Source organism: Strix uralensis, chromosome 5 (genome assembly GCF_047716275.1).
Source record: "Strix uralensis isolate ZFMK-TIS-50842 chromosome 5, bStrUra1, whole genome shotgun sequence".
Taxonomy (NCBI): Eukaryota; Metazoa; Chordata; class Aves; order Strigiformes; family Strigidae; genus Strix; species Strix uralensis.
The window spans coordinates 17,111,870-17,128,411 of record NC_133976.1 but is presented as its reverse complement, the minus strand read 5'-3'; the positions used below and the strand labels follow the sequence as shown (position 1 = coordinate 17,128,411).

Here is a 16,542-nt window from a genome sequence, read left to right as displayed (position 1 = left end):
AAATCACTATTTAATGTTCTACACCACTACACATTATACACTATATACTGTACATTGACTGCAAATTCATCACAAAGTGTTACTACATAGTCAATCTTCCAGCTAAAATTTTGTAGCAGAGTAAAAAAAATTTAATAATCTGGTAGTTAAATACTAATATGCTACTGAAGATAACAGTAAAAGCCATCTGGCCTTGGTCCTGGGCAAACAGCTCTACATGGCCCTGCTTAAGCAGAGGGGTTGGACAAGATCATGTCCAGAGGTCCCTTCCAACATCAACCAGCCTGTGATTCAGGGCCATAAATACAGTGTAACTGTAACTGAATTACAGTGCACTGTGTAAGTCAATAATAGTGAGATAGAATATTTTTGAGACATGAAGGCATTTCTTAGAACAGAACACCTGTTTTACAGGTGTTTTCTAGAATCTTATTGCTTGATAGTGACGAAAGCATCCTTTAAAGAGATTCCTACTCACACAGACACGGTATTATGTGATACAATGTATATGTAATAGTAAGTGGCAAGGACAGCATAAAGACAGAGTTAAACTTTTGCATATAAACTTAAGTGTTGGCATTTCCTGAATGACAGCATAACCTTTAAGCAGTTTGGTAAAACAGAATGTGTCTGACATATATGTTGTAATGAGAAAGACGCCTAAAAGCACAGTTAGTTTTAAAAAATGAAGTATATTCTTCCTGATTTTATACATACCATATTGCATTAAACATCATTGCCCTTTTTATTATTTTGGATATTATTAAGACTGAAAAAACTGCTATTGAATAGCATTTAATTAGTTCTGTCATGGTATATTGTGCTCAGCACTTCAAGAAGTATACAGAAAAATGAATGCATCTTCATAAAAAGAAAAGACAGCAAATATTCCCAAACTTCCACTCATTCCAAGCTAACAACACATCTGCTGCATTTCCAGACAGTTGCAGACTAACAGCTATTATTCCTGGAAATGAACTATTACTGGAAACAAGGTTTTTCTCTATGTCTTGGTGGCAAATGACTTAATCTTACAAGGTATCAGCCAACTGGATTTGCTGGTCTCTTACAGACTTCGAATTGAGGGGTGAATTAAAGCAAGAGCTGCTCATTTTTCTCCACAGAGCCTTTCTGTCACCTAAAAGAAGCTATGCTTCAAACTTCTAGGCTAGACTACAGGATGAACTTCCAAGCTAAAAGCTTGTTTAGCTCCTTTAAAAGTGAGAGTCAGTTTATCCTATTTTAAAATTGGAAGCTGGAAGAGGAGAGGAAGTACCTTCAAACACAGTTATAGCTTTGGGTGTAAAAACTTACCAGGTGGGCTTTGGGTGTAAAAACATACCAGGTGGGTGTCCTTATTGACACACAGACTGTGTATGTGCTGCTGGCTAGAACTTGAGGGCATCTTGCTCTCCAGTGAAAGACAGAACATTTCAGTAATATTTTCATGTGCACCCTACAAACTGGAACGGTACTGAATCTCTACAGGAGGTAGTGAAAGTGGGCCTTCAAAAATATGCCACCTAATTCTACACTACTCATTTTGACACGATGCTTAATCATTTTAATGTAGCCTTTTCACCCACCACTTCACTATTAACTAGATCCACTGTGCTATGTTCAAAACTATTGGCATAGATCTTTTCACAACCTGTCTGGAAGTTGCTTCTGTGTGTACTTTCATTTGATATTTCCCAGGGGCAAAAGCAAAATGGAACCTGTTCATAATACAGAATATTACTTATATGCATAGCAGTTTTGAAGAGAAAAATAGTGAAAATAATGCAGAAACTGAAAAAGAATTAAGAATTTTCAAAATTCTAGGGGACTATTTAGAAGGAAATCAGATGACTGGTATGTTTGCCATTTGGGATCAGAAAGTTTGGGGCAGTTTTTAAAGAAGGTGGGGGGGATCAAAGCTGTCTGCAATTACTAGAAAGATGAACAGTTTACTATGAAAAACTGTATGGTGGGATGTGCACGAGGAAGGAGGAGGCAAGAGGCAAATGAGGAAAATCATATGAACATACAGTGTTAAAAAGAAGAATATAATTTCCCACAGAACACTAATTAAGCTCAGATTCAACTTTTGCTTTCTTTTTGGATTTATGCATAATAAACTTTTGCTGTTTGGAAAAAAATGGTTAATTTATGGAACAAATATAGTGCCTGAAATATTAACTGATTTACTTTATTCCCTAAAATATGAATTCCTAGAAACATAATTCTTTTAAATTTCAACGCTTTCAGCAAAACTTACATTTACTATGGATTCTTTTGTCTGAGCCATATCAGAAATAACTCCATCTGTAATAATGAGAAGAACAAAATACTGGGAGCCATCTTTTACTGAAGCAGCATATCTAAGGGAAGAAAAGAGCAACATTATAATAGTAAAAACCCCTTTATTCAAAGGAACTAATATGAAAAGAAGTTACATTTTAAAAATCTGTCTACTAAGGACTAATGAAAATAAAGAAACATGATGCAGTGGATTTCAAAAGCAAAGGCATTCATAATTAGATAGACATTCTACTTTTAAAAGAGAACATTAGAAAAACATAACTAATATAATATTGATATTAATGATCTGTGTGTGTTGAATCAGTGAAAAATGGGAACTGTATCACTACCAGGAGGAGCATGGACAGAATGTCCTTTACAGAATCATGAGTCATTAGAAAGTCTAAGTTATTTAATAGTTATTACCTCTGGGGAACATAATTTGGTATGAAGGGTATACATTAATACAGAATAGTTGGTTTTATAGCACAAATTTTATCAGGAATCAGCACATTGCATAAATATTTCTTTTTTTTTTTCTGTCTTACAAGAACAGATTACTTAATGTTGACCATGCTTGCAGATCTACAGTTCACATTTATGTGCACATTTGTAAAATGGTTGAACATGCACTCTGCAACCCTGGTTTAGATACTCATCTCTTTGCACCACCCACAGATGTCCTTTCAAGACTCAAGCTTGTGCTGTACACGAATGCAAGACAAAACACATCCAGTGCCATTCTAGTCCCTCCTCAGCCAGAGGACCCAAGAAGCAACTGATCTTTGAAAATGAGCAGCTTTGAAGATTTGGAAAGTCCTGAAACATAGTGAGCAGCCCCACTGAACTCTATGGCCTGCATACCAGAAATCAAGACTTCAGTTCATTTATCTTCAACTCCCAAGGGTCAAAGTATCCTATATTGTTAGAGAAGAACTTTTTTTGTGTGGAGCAGGCTGCTCTACTTGCTGCTTCACTCGACAGCAGCCAGTATAGTTTCTACTTTCATGAAGGCTCTTGGTGCTGTGAAAGAGTCAAATAGTAGAACTATGTAATAAAAGTAGCAATGAGCAGTACAAAAAAAAAAAAAATTAGTCTTCATATGAATACTGTGGAGTATATGTTCAAGTACAGAATATGTCAAAGAACTCACTATCATATCAGTCACTGAACATGAAAGGCCTGGGTCACTGAACAGGATATGTCCTAATGATGCTCATGATGATAGCATGTGCTTAGAAAATTCTAACTCTGATGTTAAACAGTGCATTTTCAAGCAAGTATTCCCAATAAATAAGATGCTGTAACCACAACATTTACAAGACTTTGGAGGAATGTGTGTGAAATGGAATCTACAACTTACAGAAAGTCATCACATCCCTCCCTCTCCCTCCCCAAGATACAGATGGGTAGAAAAGCCACACAGGCAATGAACCTGTTGAACATCATCTATCTGCATGCTGGCAGTAGGGACTGATAGTTAAATATCTAGATTAGGAAGACCTACTATGGAATACCTTTTCACTACCATGCGGAGACTTCTTATACCTCATTTTTCCACAATGCTTATAATCTTTTCAATGATGACTGCAGTGACAAGAGATGATGAGAGAGTAAATTAAAAATTCATTATCCTTTCTGAGCCCTTAATACTGACTACATACCTACACTGAAGAAATGGAACAGAAATGTGGTTATTTCAAATTTTCTACAGAATAAAACATTCTGAAATCTTTTGCAAGAAAGATCTTATATGCAGAGAGAGATGACAGAAAACACTAGGTTGCATGTGGTGTAGTTTAGATAACTCCCTAGCCGGGGGAAGGATAATAAACTCATTATCTGCTTAAAGACCTTCTGAAGAGTTCCGAGATCACAACAGGATAGTAATATCCAACATTATTTCCAGAGATTTCATCAGAGGCATATTTTTAAGTGGAAGGGATGTGGGAAGAAGAAATTTCTTTGAGACAGAAGGTAGGTTCAAAGAGTAACTTCAGGCTAGATCATAATTTTTAGTACCATGTCTGTGAGTCAGCAGAATAGCCAAGAAACTGAACCTTGAAGAAAAATGATGTTACTGAGAACTGGACTGGTACATGGATTGTATTAACGATGATCATGCAGTAGAAACCCTCATGAAGATACTTAGCTTTTCCACTATAATGTAGTGTGATTTGCTACCAGAAGGAGTTCCCAAAGTTTGCAACAACTTGATACTTGTTACTTGATACTTGATAAAGTTCAGTGGAAGAACTAAAAATGCTGGTGACAGGCTTCTGTAATCCTGCAGAAGTTGACAAATATTCCTGAGAAACAACTGGTGAGAAAAGGAACTCAGATTATGCCAATGCTTTGATGGACTAGATCAAGAATTCCAATTTTTGCAATGAACAGGAAGCTTGAAGTTAATTGCCAAATTCTGAACCAGCCAGCTCAGCTGTTACGACCAGTTCTAAAGAAGAAGAAAGAGCCAGAAAAGTCAATGGGTTAGATTTCCAGTTAACATGGCTAAAGCAGACACTGAATGCCACATATATGGAATGCAGCTGTCAAAGACTGGCATATTTCCTCACAGTCTGAAAACTGCTACTGGAGAGATACTGTCAAAGGAAGGATTAAAAGGAGACAGCTAGTTGCTAAAGACAAGCAATGGAATGGAATATACATGTACATTTGTATGGTAAGATTCAAGATGGAACAACTGATCCTAATGACAAATAACTGAAATCAAGCTATTTAGCCATGCTGGGGTGCACAGAAAATTCTTTGCACCATAGAATTTCATAGAATTTGCAAATTATTTTTCATTGGGCTGTAGAACTAACAACAGTAAGAACAGATAGTAAATAAATATTTCCTGCTACAACAATTAACTATTTTGCAAGCTCATAAATAAGACATTAAGAGTACAATGATTTATACATCCCTACTGCTTTGTTTTATGAACATTAGTTCTTTTTCTGTATCTATAAATAAAATAAAATAAAATCTGTTCAGGTAGTTACTCAGCTAAATTATCTGAGCCGTATCACTTTTCCTATACCAACACATAGAAGTACACTTTAAGTCAACATCTTGTCTGTCCAAACAAGGCAACATTATTCTTCTTAAGAAACTTCTACAAACACAAGAAGGGTCTTACTTTGAGAAGTGAGATGAGGTGTTGCATAACACAGCACCATGGCTCCCCAACAATGGCTGCTGCATTACCGCCTTAACAGTACCACTACCAGCTGGGAATTGTTGCCACAGAGAGGCCTGGAAAATTTTGTTGACATTTTGGACATTTTGAAATTAGGGGAACTACATATGCCTAAAAAATCTGCATTTTATAAATTTTTGTATAGATTTATGTCTTTTCTGTGAAGCAAAAATTCTGTGCTCCAAAGTACAAAAAAGGAATGTGGCAGAGTTGATGTCACAAAAATTTTCTTTCACTGTGATTTCTCCTAAAATTTTAACACAGGGTGAATCAACTGGATCAGTTCTATTTATTTTTAATCAGCAACGAAATTCTGCATAATACCAGCACATGGTCTTTGACCCTGCTCAAAGGTACAAGTTAATCATGTTAGACTGAATAAACAAACCAACTGTAAATAACTTTTTCAATGTTTAGCATCAGGTAACCTTTTATATGTGATAGCTGTACTGACAATAAGAAGCTTCTGCGAAGTACCTGTTGTGATGCTTACCTGGCTACATGATTAATTACAGGAGCAAAGTTTGTTGGTCCATAAAGCTGTACAGATTTTAGACTCCTGTAATATGCCTCCATTACACCATCAATTCCATGGCAGTATGGATTTTGAGGGTTTCCATTCTAATGAAAATAAGAGATGATTAATCACTAAAAGTAATTATGAAGCAAAAATGATGCAGCTTAGAGAACACTACCCAGTGTACATTTTTAAATGGCAAAGACCTAAGCATTCTAGGATCTATTCAGAGAGTTTACTACAAATGCCCAATATAAGTGCCACAACTGGTTGTGAGTGTTAACTGCCTAGGGAAGGAGGTTCTAGCAGCCTCATGTTATATTCAGTCTGAATCACTGGAACTGGTTCCTAGGTATAAATACCATCTTAAGTGGAATTAAACAGTCTGTCTTACATACAACAGTAACAGGCATTTCCCTGTGTGGATTTAAGGTATGAATTACAGGGCAGATGTAAAACTGGAACCATGTTTAGGAGCACAGTTCTGGCTCTATGATTTCTTATTTTAAAAATGTGGAAAAAAAAGTAATGGTAGCCAGATCCTGATACTCATACACTGTGTGAGTATAAGGTAAACTATAAACTCTTCATTGTTTTGGTACAACGCTTCTGTGTTGGAAAACTGATTTTTGACCTGGTATAAACAGATGAAGAAAGGAACTTGTTCTTTGGGAATCCAATGAAATGGCTGGGACTGTAAATTCTTTGGGTAGGCATTTTACTACCTATCTCCATAATGGCTCTATAACAAGGATAGCTACTTACAGATGACAATACTAACATATAAACTAAATCCCAGATAAATGACCCTGTCAGGCCAGACAAATGATCCACTTAAGGCTTCAAAACCTTCCAAATCATATTACTGTCCTTCATGTCCCAACACCTCATTGGCTTAATGTGTCAGTATCTCATTCTGAGGTAGAGTATACCTCCCTGAGAATCTAGAAAAGCAAAGGGGATTTTTCATGGAATTGGTCTAGAACTCTAGAAGAGAGTGCTGAAAACTGCTTAGCATTAAATGGGAGACATCTATATATGTTTATACATGGAGAGAGCAAAAAAGACTGTTTTTCCCTCTGTAAAAGCACCACAATGCCTCATGAATTAACTGAATTAATTTTATAAACAACTTTTAAATCTGAAAGTTGCCAGGAATAAGTTTGCTGGTTTAATAGCCTTAAAATTGTATGTACCAATATATTTGAACTTGCTACATGAAAGTCCAAAGAAAGTCTGTGATTCAAATTAATATCAGCAATTGCACCTGTTTTAAATTTCTATCCATGTGGAAAACCTTTCCTTGAGATAAGGCATGTGGCACTATTTTCTAGCACAGTCTGACAGAAGAAATACACATCTACAATCATAGTCTTCTGCCATGTCTTTACTGCTATCTAATTAAAACTCACCTGATATACCTACACTTGCTCTATTTCTGACAAATTTATCCTACTCAGAGAAGAACAAAAAACTCAAAATAAGCAAGTAGATAAACATCCACATAATCACAACCATCAGTTATAACACATCAACCTTTCTGGTAAATCCTGTTAGATTTTAGGTTTGTAATTTAACTGGCACATGGACCAGTCTCAGATTTGTTTTTGACACCTCAGCTTATAGTCCATTTAGTTATCTCTGTGTCTCTAAACTAGCAGCCTGTAAAAGTAAAGAGATCCCAGAAAATGAGAGAGAACAATAACAATAATAATGAATGATTATCTTGGATCATGATTCACTTGCCTCTTAAAATAGATTAGCTTCAATCTGAAGTCTTTCAAGCATCTGTTTTTCATGCTGCTACAGCCAAGGTTAAAGATGATTACTTTATTACTTTTTTTGGCCTACAGGGACTTACTGACTCTGGATTTCTCTCAGTAACTTGACTGATGAAAAATTTTGAAACAGTCTTTTTGACAGAAGAATTAGCACATTCTCTGTTCTTTACTTGTCCAGTAATTGCTTAAGCCTGCAAACTTACACTCCCAAATTTTTGTTGTAGTAAAGAAATTGAAACAATATATAAATATTTATTTACTTACCAGTGCAAATTCATGTGATACTCTTCCATCTGGAGGCAGTCTAGCTCCAAAACCTAGAGCTGGGAACATTTTATCACTATCATAGTCCTGAATTATTTCACCTACTGCTTTCAGTGCCATGCCATAAGCATTCAGCTGATAGGGATTCATGTAGTGCAGTGAAGTAGGCTGTGAAGGGTTACCTGTTAAAGCAAGGATCAGATTTACTTTAAAACTGAACCACTTCAAAATTTTCTCTCTTAAAAATGACAGAAATCTAAGAAAGCAGAATTTAAAAATAAAAGATCATGAAAAGAAAATGAACTTATTGCCTATATACATAACCATGGTTGTTGTATCTGGTAAAAATGCAATGTTCTGGATACATTTTTAATAGGTTAACAGTAGTAGCTGTAAACTTTTTCAGCATTGAAAGGGTAGCAAGAAACTGTGATGAGACTTGTAAATTTGTGTGATTTTATAATATACACTTTTAAGATGAAATTTACAAAAGCATTATAACATTCTGAAAGCAGCTTTGGAGGAGGATCAAAACTTATCTCTGCTTCGCCCCACTTCAGCCTCACTCCACCTGAAACTCCTTTCTTTTGCCCCTCTCAGTGGGGTCTTCTAAGTTAGCCAGTTTTCTCCCAGCAATAATAAAGAAACAAACAAAGAAATAATCAGAAAGTATTCAAATATTTGCAAACTGCTCCTACTTATTCAATTTTATATGTAGCTTTTCCAATTTTCATCTGTTCTGTTTGCCCCGCTTTTCTGGACAGGAATTGGCCTCTAAGCTGTTGCTCAGAAATCCTGATTCCTGATGGTGCCAGGGATACAGATAATCAATAATACAATGAAGTTAAGCAGAATACTGATATAGATACATACACACATATGTACACTTAAAGCTGAACACAGCACATACATACAAAAGGTATTTATTTTTATTCTTACCATTTGAGGCTGTGAAATCAATAGCTACTGTGAAATTGATTTGGGTTCTGTAGAAAAAGGAAATACAAATCCTATTAATAGTTTTATTGTTATGTGGAAAAATAAACAAGAGATGTTTGTGGACAAACTGCAGGATGCTGACTTTCTAATACAGCAAATAAACACTGAAAATACTCTTTTATAAGGTTCCAGCCAAGAGCTACACAACACTATTTTATTAACACACTAAAAACAGTTACTATACTCCATCCTTCCTTTTTTCATTGTTTATGAAAAATCCTAAATCATTAATAAGGTTATTAACATCCATAAACATTATCAATTAATTTTCAACAATAATACTGATCTTTCGTTGGATATAGTTTAGCCCTAGTCACGGAAGATTTTAACAAGGGAAGTATGCTTTTACTAATCTGCTCCTTTTCTTAACACTAAAACTGTGTTTTCAATCAGAACATGTTTAAAATCACGCTATGCATAAAATCTTTGGACAGGATATCATAGTTTTTGGCAGCGGATTTCTTTCATGTGAACATAGTCAATACTTTGAGTGATCATAGCAAGGTAATTCTTGGAAAACAAAAGTAAAATCTGGAGGCAGGAATATAAAGATCTGTTTTTGCAGCAGTAGCTAAATAAAGCCATTATTGTGCATGGATCCGTTGTTAACATAGACTTATTGTCAGAAAAATGAATCATTAATAGACTTTTACAGAGTGACAATTCAATTAAATGCAGTTCTGTTCTGCAACTTCCTTCAGGACAAAATACTGTCATTTTGGAGATAATTTCTTAGCTAGTAAGGCTCTACCAGGAAAAAGCGTTTGTATGAATCTGAAAATTGACTTTTTGCTCAGATTGAGTCTTTTATATTTTCCTTCAAATTTCTGCCTCTCAGTGTGTGCTATTATGAACTTAATGATGAAATCAGCAAAGATTAAAGCTCTTTGAAAGTTACTGAACAGATTTAACTCATGCACATTTGGATTAAACATCAACAGTCTGACATCTGGCCTTGCAGTAGTGGTTTCACTGCTCAAATAGCCTGACACACCCAGAGAAAATACTATTTATTTCATGAAAAGCTAGGTATGAAAAAAAATTCACATGGAATCATTTGATTATACTGATCAAGGCTAACACAAACTAAGCCAGGTTACAGGTGGACTCTGTCTTCAGAAAGTGGTAAAAATTGGCCTACCAATGCCCACAGTATCAAGAGTAGTCCTTGGAACATGGTTAGCCTGGAATATCTCTAAAAACACTATGGCCTCAATAAGGACTTCAACAAAGAAAAGACAGTGAAAGCTGCTGCAATCTCTGAAAAGTTCAGAGACCTAGTTTTATAAGAAAAATTTTCTGACACTACTTCTGCATTCTGCTTTATGCAGTTTCACCAAAAAATTTTTAATGGCATGACAAGTCAGATTTTGTTTGATCTGCACCCAAATGTCAGGCCCTGTGGCTTCTTAACCACAGTGTTCTTCTGAACTGTCTGTTAGTTGTAAGAATAAAGATCCTAAGAAATGTGTGTTAACTAGTCTTCTACCACCATCACTATAGTGTGCAGAAAAGTTGTCTTTCTCAGAACAGGTTAGGAAAAACAACAACAAAAAAGTCTAACACAATACCATTTCTACATTTATTCTCAGAGTCCTTATTGGCACTGCTAAGCAAAACTGCTTTGGAACTATAATCTCCCTGTACTTGAATTTTAAGGGCTTTGGTGTGATGTAATGTTTGAAGAGTAAAACAAGACTCCTCCAAGCATTACATATCAGGTACATCAAGTACAGAAAACCTTCAGAGTCCTGATGAATGTGTCACTGAGAAAAAAAAAAAAAACCCAAAACAGCATTTCCTCTGCATAAGAACAGCAACACTTATTTGTAAACTCATTTCCTGGATCAGCTACTCTGATCCAATTGGTAAGAAGAAATAGTGTTTCACGGATTCTGAATTCAAGACAAAAACAAGAGAAAGCACAGTAAAGGAAGATTAGAAAGGAAAATGGCTAACAAAACTAAAGAAAAATTATTGAAACCACATGTAATGGCAAAAAGAACAAAGTCAGTGTTCATGTAACTACAGGTAATGACTGACAGCATCAGTTTCTGGAGTATTCCTCAAAGTGGTGTGTCTGTATTAAATGTATACTGCTCCAGATAACAGAAACCCATCTGGTAAACTAGAAAAACTCCCTCTCTCATTTACAATGCACTGTAGTCTGGACTATGATTTTTGTCTAAGTAGAAGAGTATGCATGTTACAGTATCTGCCAATTTGACAACTATAAAAATCATTATATAAAATAAGATCAAAACAGATATCTACACCTCTAGAATTTGTTTCCATCTGTATGTACATTTCAATGATACCGCTATTGAAAAACTTGAAAGAACTTAAACCAGTTACTTGACTTCAACAATTTATAGATGACTGTACATAGATTAGATTTCAGTTTCCTGAATATAGGTTCCTAATGTTATGTTTCCTAATGGAAATTTTGGGAAGTCTAAAATGGTATTAAATGCCTATATATTTCAGGAAACTGGATCCCACTCATAATGCAACTGTCACTTTGTATTACAGACTCATGACAACAGAGAATGTCATTCATGTCTTACAGAAAATAAGGAAAGCTAGAACAAACTCTGTTAGGGCAAACCTGCACAGTGATTGCCCTATGTTTTCAATGACCATTTTGTTTCATATATCATACGACATACGTATGGAGACAAGGAGGCTCAGAGGAGACCATATCACTCTCTACAAACTACCTGAAAGGAGATTGTAGCGAGATGTGTAGATGTGGTGCTTAGGGACATGGTTTAGTGGTGGACTTGGCAGAGTTAGGTTTATGGTTGGACTTGATCTTGAAGGTCTTTTCCAATCTAAATGATTCTATGATACTGTACCAGAAACATCCCTCTGAATATGATCTCATGGAAAAGAGACATAAAGGCTTAAGTTACACAAGGTACCAGTGTTCTCTGAGGAAAAGAATAATAAATTGCAAAACAGTACAAAATAAAGGTCAACCCTTGTAGTTAAAATTATCAAAATGTAATTAAACCTTTTTTGAACACAAAACTGGGTCTTTCAAACAAACAATTCAACTTAGTACCACCAGAGAAAATATTTTCAAAAGCAGCTGTAATATTGTGAACATGTGCATTTTGTGTGAAAGATTATTAAGCAAAGCTATTTCTCTACTGTTTCACCAGGACTGAAAAAATTAACCAGTCATAACTAAAAAATTAATCTAGGAAGGATAATTTAAAAGCCACGTGTTGTGAAAACATCAGATACAACTATTTTGAAAGCCAAATGGAATGACTTGGAAGTCAATCTGGATGATATTTTAAGAAGTGTTTTCATGGTAACACATGTTATTCTAGAACCAAATTAAATGTAATGACTATATCTGAAAGTCCACTGTCTTGTTTTTATTTCTACTACATGTTTTATTTCAACATACTAATTCTTAGGTTGTAACAAGTACACATTATTAGGTTACTGTTATTAACATATTAACCTTCATCAACAATAATGTATTTTTTGGTAAGATTGATTATTGTATTTTGTGTAATGGACATTAGCTGAAAAATCATTAATTCAGAATAAGGATGCTCAAAATTTAAAAAAAGCATATAAAATTGAAGTCTTTGGGAGAAATTTTGGTGCCTGATTAAAGATGCAAATTTTAAAACACACCAAGACAACAAAACTTACTGTTTCTGATAAGGAAATTCTTTGGCTAAGGCTGTGTCCCTGCTTTTCCAGCTGTATAGTTCTCCAAGGAGCTACATTAAAAGCTCATGACATCCACTACATCAGTGATGTCATGAGGTCATGAGCCTTTGCACAAACAACTACCTGAAAGGAGGTTGCAGAGAGTTGGGGATGAGTCTCTAACCAAGTAATAAGAGACAGGACAAGAGGGAATGGCCTCAAGTTGCACCAGGGAAGGTTTAGACTGGATATTAGGAAGCATTTCTTTACAGAACGGGTAGTTAGGCGTTGGAATGGGCTGCCCAGGGAGGCGGTGGAGTCCCCATCCCTGGAGGTGTTTAAGAGTAGGGTCGACATAGCGCTGAGGGATATGGTGTAGTTGGGAACTGTCAGTGTTAGGTCAATGGTTGGACTAGATGATCTTCAAGGTCTTTTCCAGCCTAGATGATTCCGTGATTCTGTGAAAAGCCGCTAAAACACTGACACCTGGCTAGGCAGACTGAGCTGCTGACTGTCCTGTCCAAAGGGAGAACTCAGGTAGAATATCCAAGAACAGCAATGTGCCTTATGGATTCAGAGCTAGATAGATCACTACTACTCTGCCAGAATTTAGTTGGTATAGAAAGACATGATCTCTTTGATACCTGGACAGGTGATTTAACCTTTAACTACCACAAGAAATGAAGAAAGTATCTTAAGAGGAACAGTAATCTTCACCTCACTACTACAGAACAGCCATTTTGTTTGTTTCTTTGGGAGAGCAAGGTGAAACCTATTGCATTTTAATAACAGCTCTATCAGCACTGATATACATAAATGAACAAACTAAGCCTGAATGTAGCTTTTGACTAGGCTTGATAACATTTGTAATGATTAGGTTTTTTTAAACAGTACATTGGAAGGAAACATGAATTCCTCCTGTGGCTTCGGAGTGACAACCAGCTGGTCTGTCAGCAGGGGGGAGCTGTTGAAGGTTTGAGGACCACTTACTGTGCAGAACTCTGAAATGAGCTAATGGAGTAACTAACAGTACCAAGAGGCTGTATACTCTCCATGGCATTTAAGTCTCCAGTGACAATAATTTTACAATTTCCCCTTTGCAGACGCTTGTTCAGCCAAATGCCGTATCAACATAAAGAAGATTTTTCTGATAAAGGCTTTACAAGATCTTCCTCTTATATAGTCTTATTACCCCTTATTATTCTCCAAGAACACAAGAACTATATGGTAAAGCCTCCAAAATATATAGCTGTGGCAGCCCTTGCTTCATAACTGTATCTCACACCAGATCTCCTCCGAACAACAAATATGCATGCCATTACATTATATGGTGTACTGGTTGGATGAAAATAGCTGTCATGAAAAGAGTTCTAAATTTCCATTTTGACCATCAATGATTCAATACAGTTCCCAATGACCTTAGAATCCAAACAATGTGTGGGTGTTAATTTCCAAAAACCTGGATGAAGGGAAGGCTTTTAACATGATGGGAGTAAAGCATTTCTTATTATCTTCCTGGGACAGAAGAGATGACTTAATATTTTTGAGTTGCAAAAGGATTCAGCTCCTAAATTTTATTGATTTATAAATGCCTAGAATAACTTATTAGAATAGGGACTGAGCTAACAAGTCAAACAGGTTAGAAACTTCTGCACAGAAATATCCTCTCTGTTCACGAAGTCTTGCAGCTTTTTGGCTCCTGGTAACTCTTCGAGACAAAACCAGAGCAGATTATAAACTAACTGTTTGACAGTCATTCCTGTAAACCAGGATAATTTCTATTGCATACCTCTTCAAGGCCATATCCCTTACATTCCTGAGCTTATTCATATATTTGGAGGTGTTTTGATAGGAATATGTTATAAATTGGCAAGTGGCAGGAGATATCTGATCTTGAAATATACATTATTTTTTAGCACAATGTACTTATTTTAAATGTAGGAAGGTCAGTGTGACAAAATACGTGATTAAATATCAAGATGTAAGGAGAAGCCAGCTACTAGGATGGCAGCACTTGATGTAATATTCAGATGCAAAAGAGACATCCACCTCTTTCCTGCCATACGGCTATAAAATTCAGTCTTATGTAGTAAAAAAAAAAAAATTAAAATTTACAGACAAACTTCTATTTTATTCTTCAAAGCTCTTTAAAAAGACAACAGTCATATTGATGATACTTATAACGGAGTATCCCAATTAAACAGGTGCAGACTCAAAACATAAACAAAATCAATACTGTAATCCCAATTTGTCGCAGTTAAAGCTGTCAAGATTGCCATTAAATCGGTATTAGTTCTAGACACCTCAAATCAATTACAATGAAAGTTCTGACATTTATGGAAGAGACAATATTGTGCCTATTGCAGAATCAGTGTTTTCTTCCCCTTGCCTAACTAAATGGAAGAAAAACAGGGAACTAAAAAAAAAAATATTTTGGAGGACATACTTGATGGGAAAACAGACTGATTAATGACAAAATCTTCTCTTCCCCCTTCCTTCAAAATCTGTGAGCTGGACTGCCACTGATATGTAGTTTTACATGAGATGAAAAAAGGAAGAGAGAAGCCAAGAAAATGACTCTGATTCTTGGCCTCCTGGTCATGTTTACAAAACTGTATAGGCTGCAAAAAGAAAAGTACTTCTACAGTTTTCACTGGCATGTACATAGAAATAACTGTGTGAATCACTAAACAAGACTCTATATAAAATAATTCAATGATAAGTATTACTGCTCATACTTTAAAGCACAGAGCATTCTATTGAATTATACTCTTTTTATATAAAAGAGAGGAAAAAAGCTTAAGCAGTAATTATTAATATGACAAGTTTCTTTGATTTGCAGTTACAAAGATATATACAAAATTTCAACAAGAACAACAAAGTATTATTTGTATTCAAAATTTCTATTATTTGTCTACAGAATGTAGATAATTAGGTTTATTAACTTGCATTGTAACATCTCAGTGAGAAATGCAATAAACCACCCTAAAAAGATTACATACCCACCACTATATTCTTTCCTTTCCATATTTAGGCATAAAACTTAATTCCTCAGTTCCTTATATACACTCTTGCACAGACAAATTCTGAATGAATGGGGAATAAGACGGTTGTGGCATATATGTACAACACGCTTCAGAGAACAGACTAGAAGTAAAACTTTTTTCATGTATTCATGTATACATATACTTCATTCAATACACACTTTTGGGAAACATGAATGGATGGCCATTTTCTACTTATGTTAAAGTCCACAAGAGGAATGTTTTTGAGAAAGGCAACCACAGTCCTAATAAAAGTAACCTGCTTCTCTCAAACTCTAGGATTCTCTACTAAAACCAGAACACTTACACAAATCAGAAGGGCTCCACAGCAGATTGACCATGATTGTTCATACAGAAATCACATCCAGAAATCAATCCAGAAATCACATCTGTCTGTTACAGTGATTCAAAGCAGGCACAAGAAGCCATACTGATCATTGGAAATGACTCAGAAACATAAAAATAACTGGTTTCCTAACCATGGCAATCTAGGCGTCTCAGGAATACCTTGTCAAGCAAATATGCTGATAGAATTCCTTATAGCATATAGAGTCAACATATTCTTCACATGTTAAAGATGCAGTAGTACCCTGACAGCATGCCTGACCTATATCAGGAAGTTTTACCTTTGCTAAACTGTAACAGATTCTAATGTAGTCAACAACTGAATTAAATACTCTCTAAGGAGAAACTGTAGGATCCAAAGAGTGCAGAGACAAGAAGTATTCCAGCAGTGGTGTTTCCAGTTAACTGAACTGGAGGTAAGGACAGCAA

At 35.6% G+C, this 16,542-nt stretch overlaps 1 protein-coding gene across 5 annotated transcripts in view; it reads right to left on the bottom strand.

Moving 5' to 3' along the window:
* CPNE8 (copine 8) overlaps nucleotides 1-16,542 on the bottom strand; it is a 107,127-nt gene that overhangs the window by 11,826 nt on the left and 78,759 nt on the right. For 3 of the 5 annotated variants that reach the window (XM_074870024.1, XM_074870027.1, XM_074870029.1), the window contains 4 exons: nucleotides 8,990-9,036; nucleotides 8,051-8,232; nucleotides 5,982-6,109; nucleotides 2,261-2,363 (listed from right to left, as the gene is read on the bottom strand). In XM_074870024.1, the coding sequence (XP_074726125.1) occupies nucleotides 2,261-2,363; nucleotides 5,982-6,109; nucleotides 8,051-8,232; nucleotides 8,990-9,036 (460 nt within the window). Of the gene's footprint in view, nucleotides 1-2,260; nucleotides 2,364-4,533; nucleotides 4,604-5,981; nucleotides 6,110-8,050; nucleotides 8,233-8,989; nucleotides 9,037-16,542 lie in introns of those variants that run through there. The other 2 variants (XM_074870025.1, XM_074870026.1) reach the window with 2 other exon arrangements.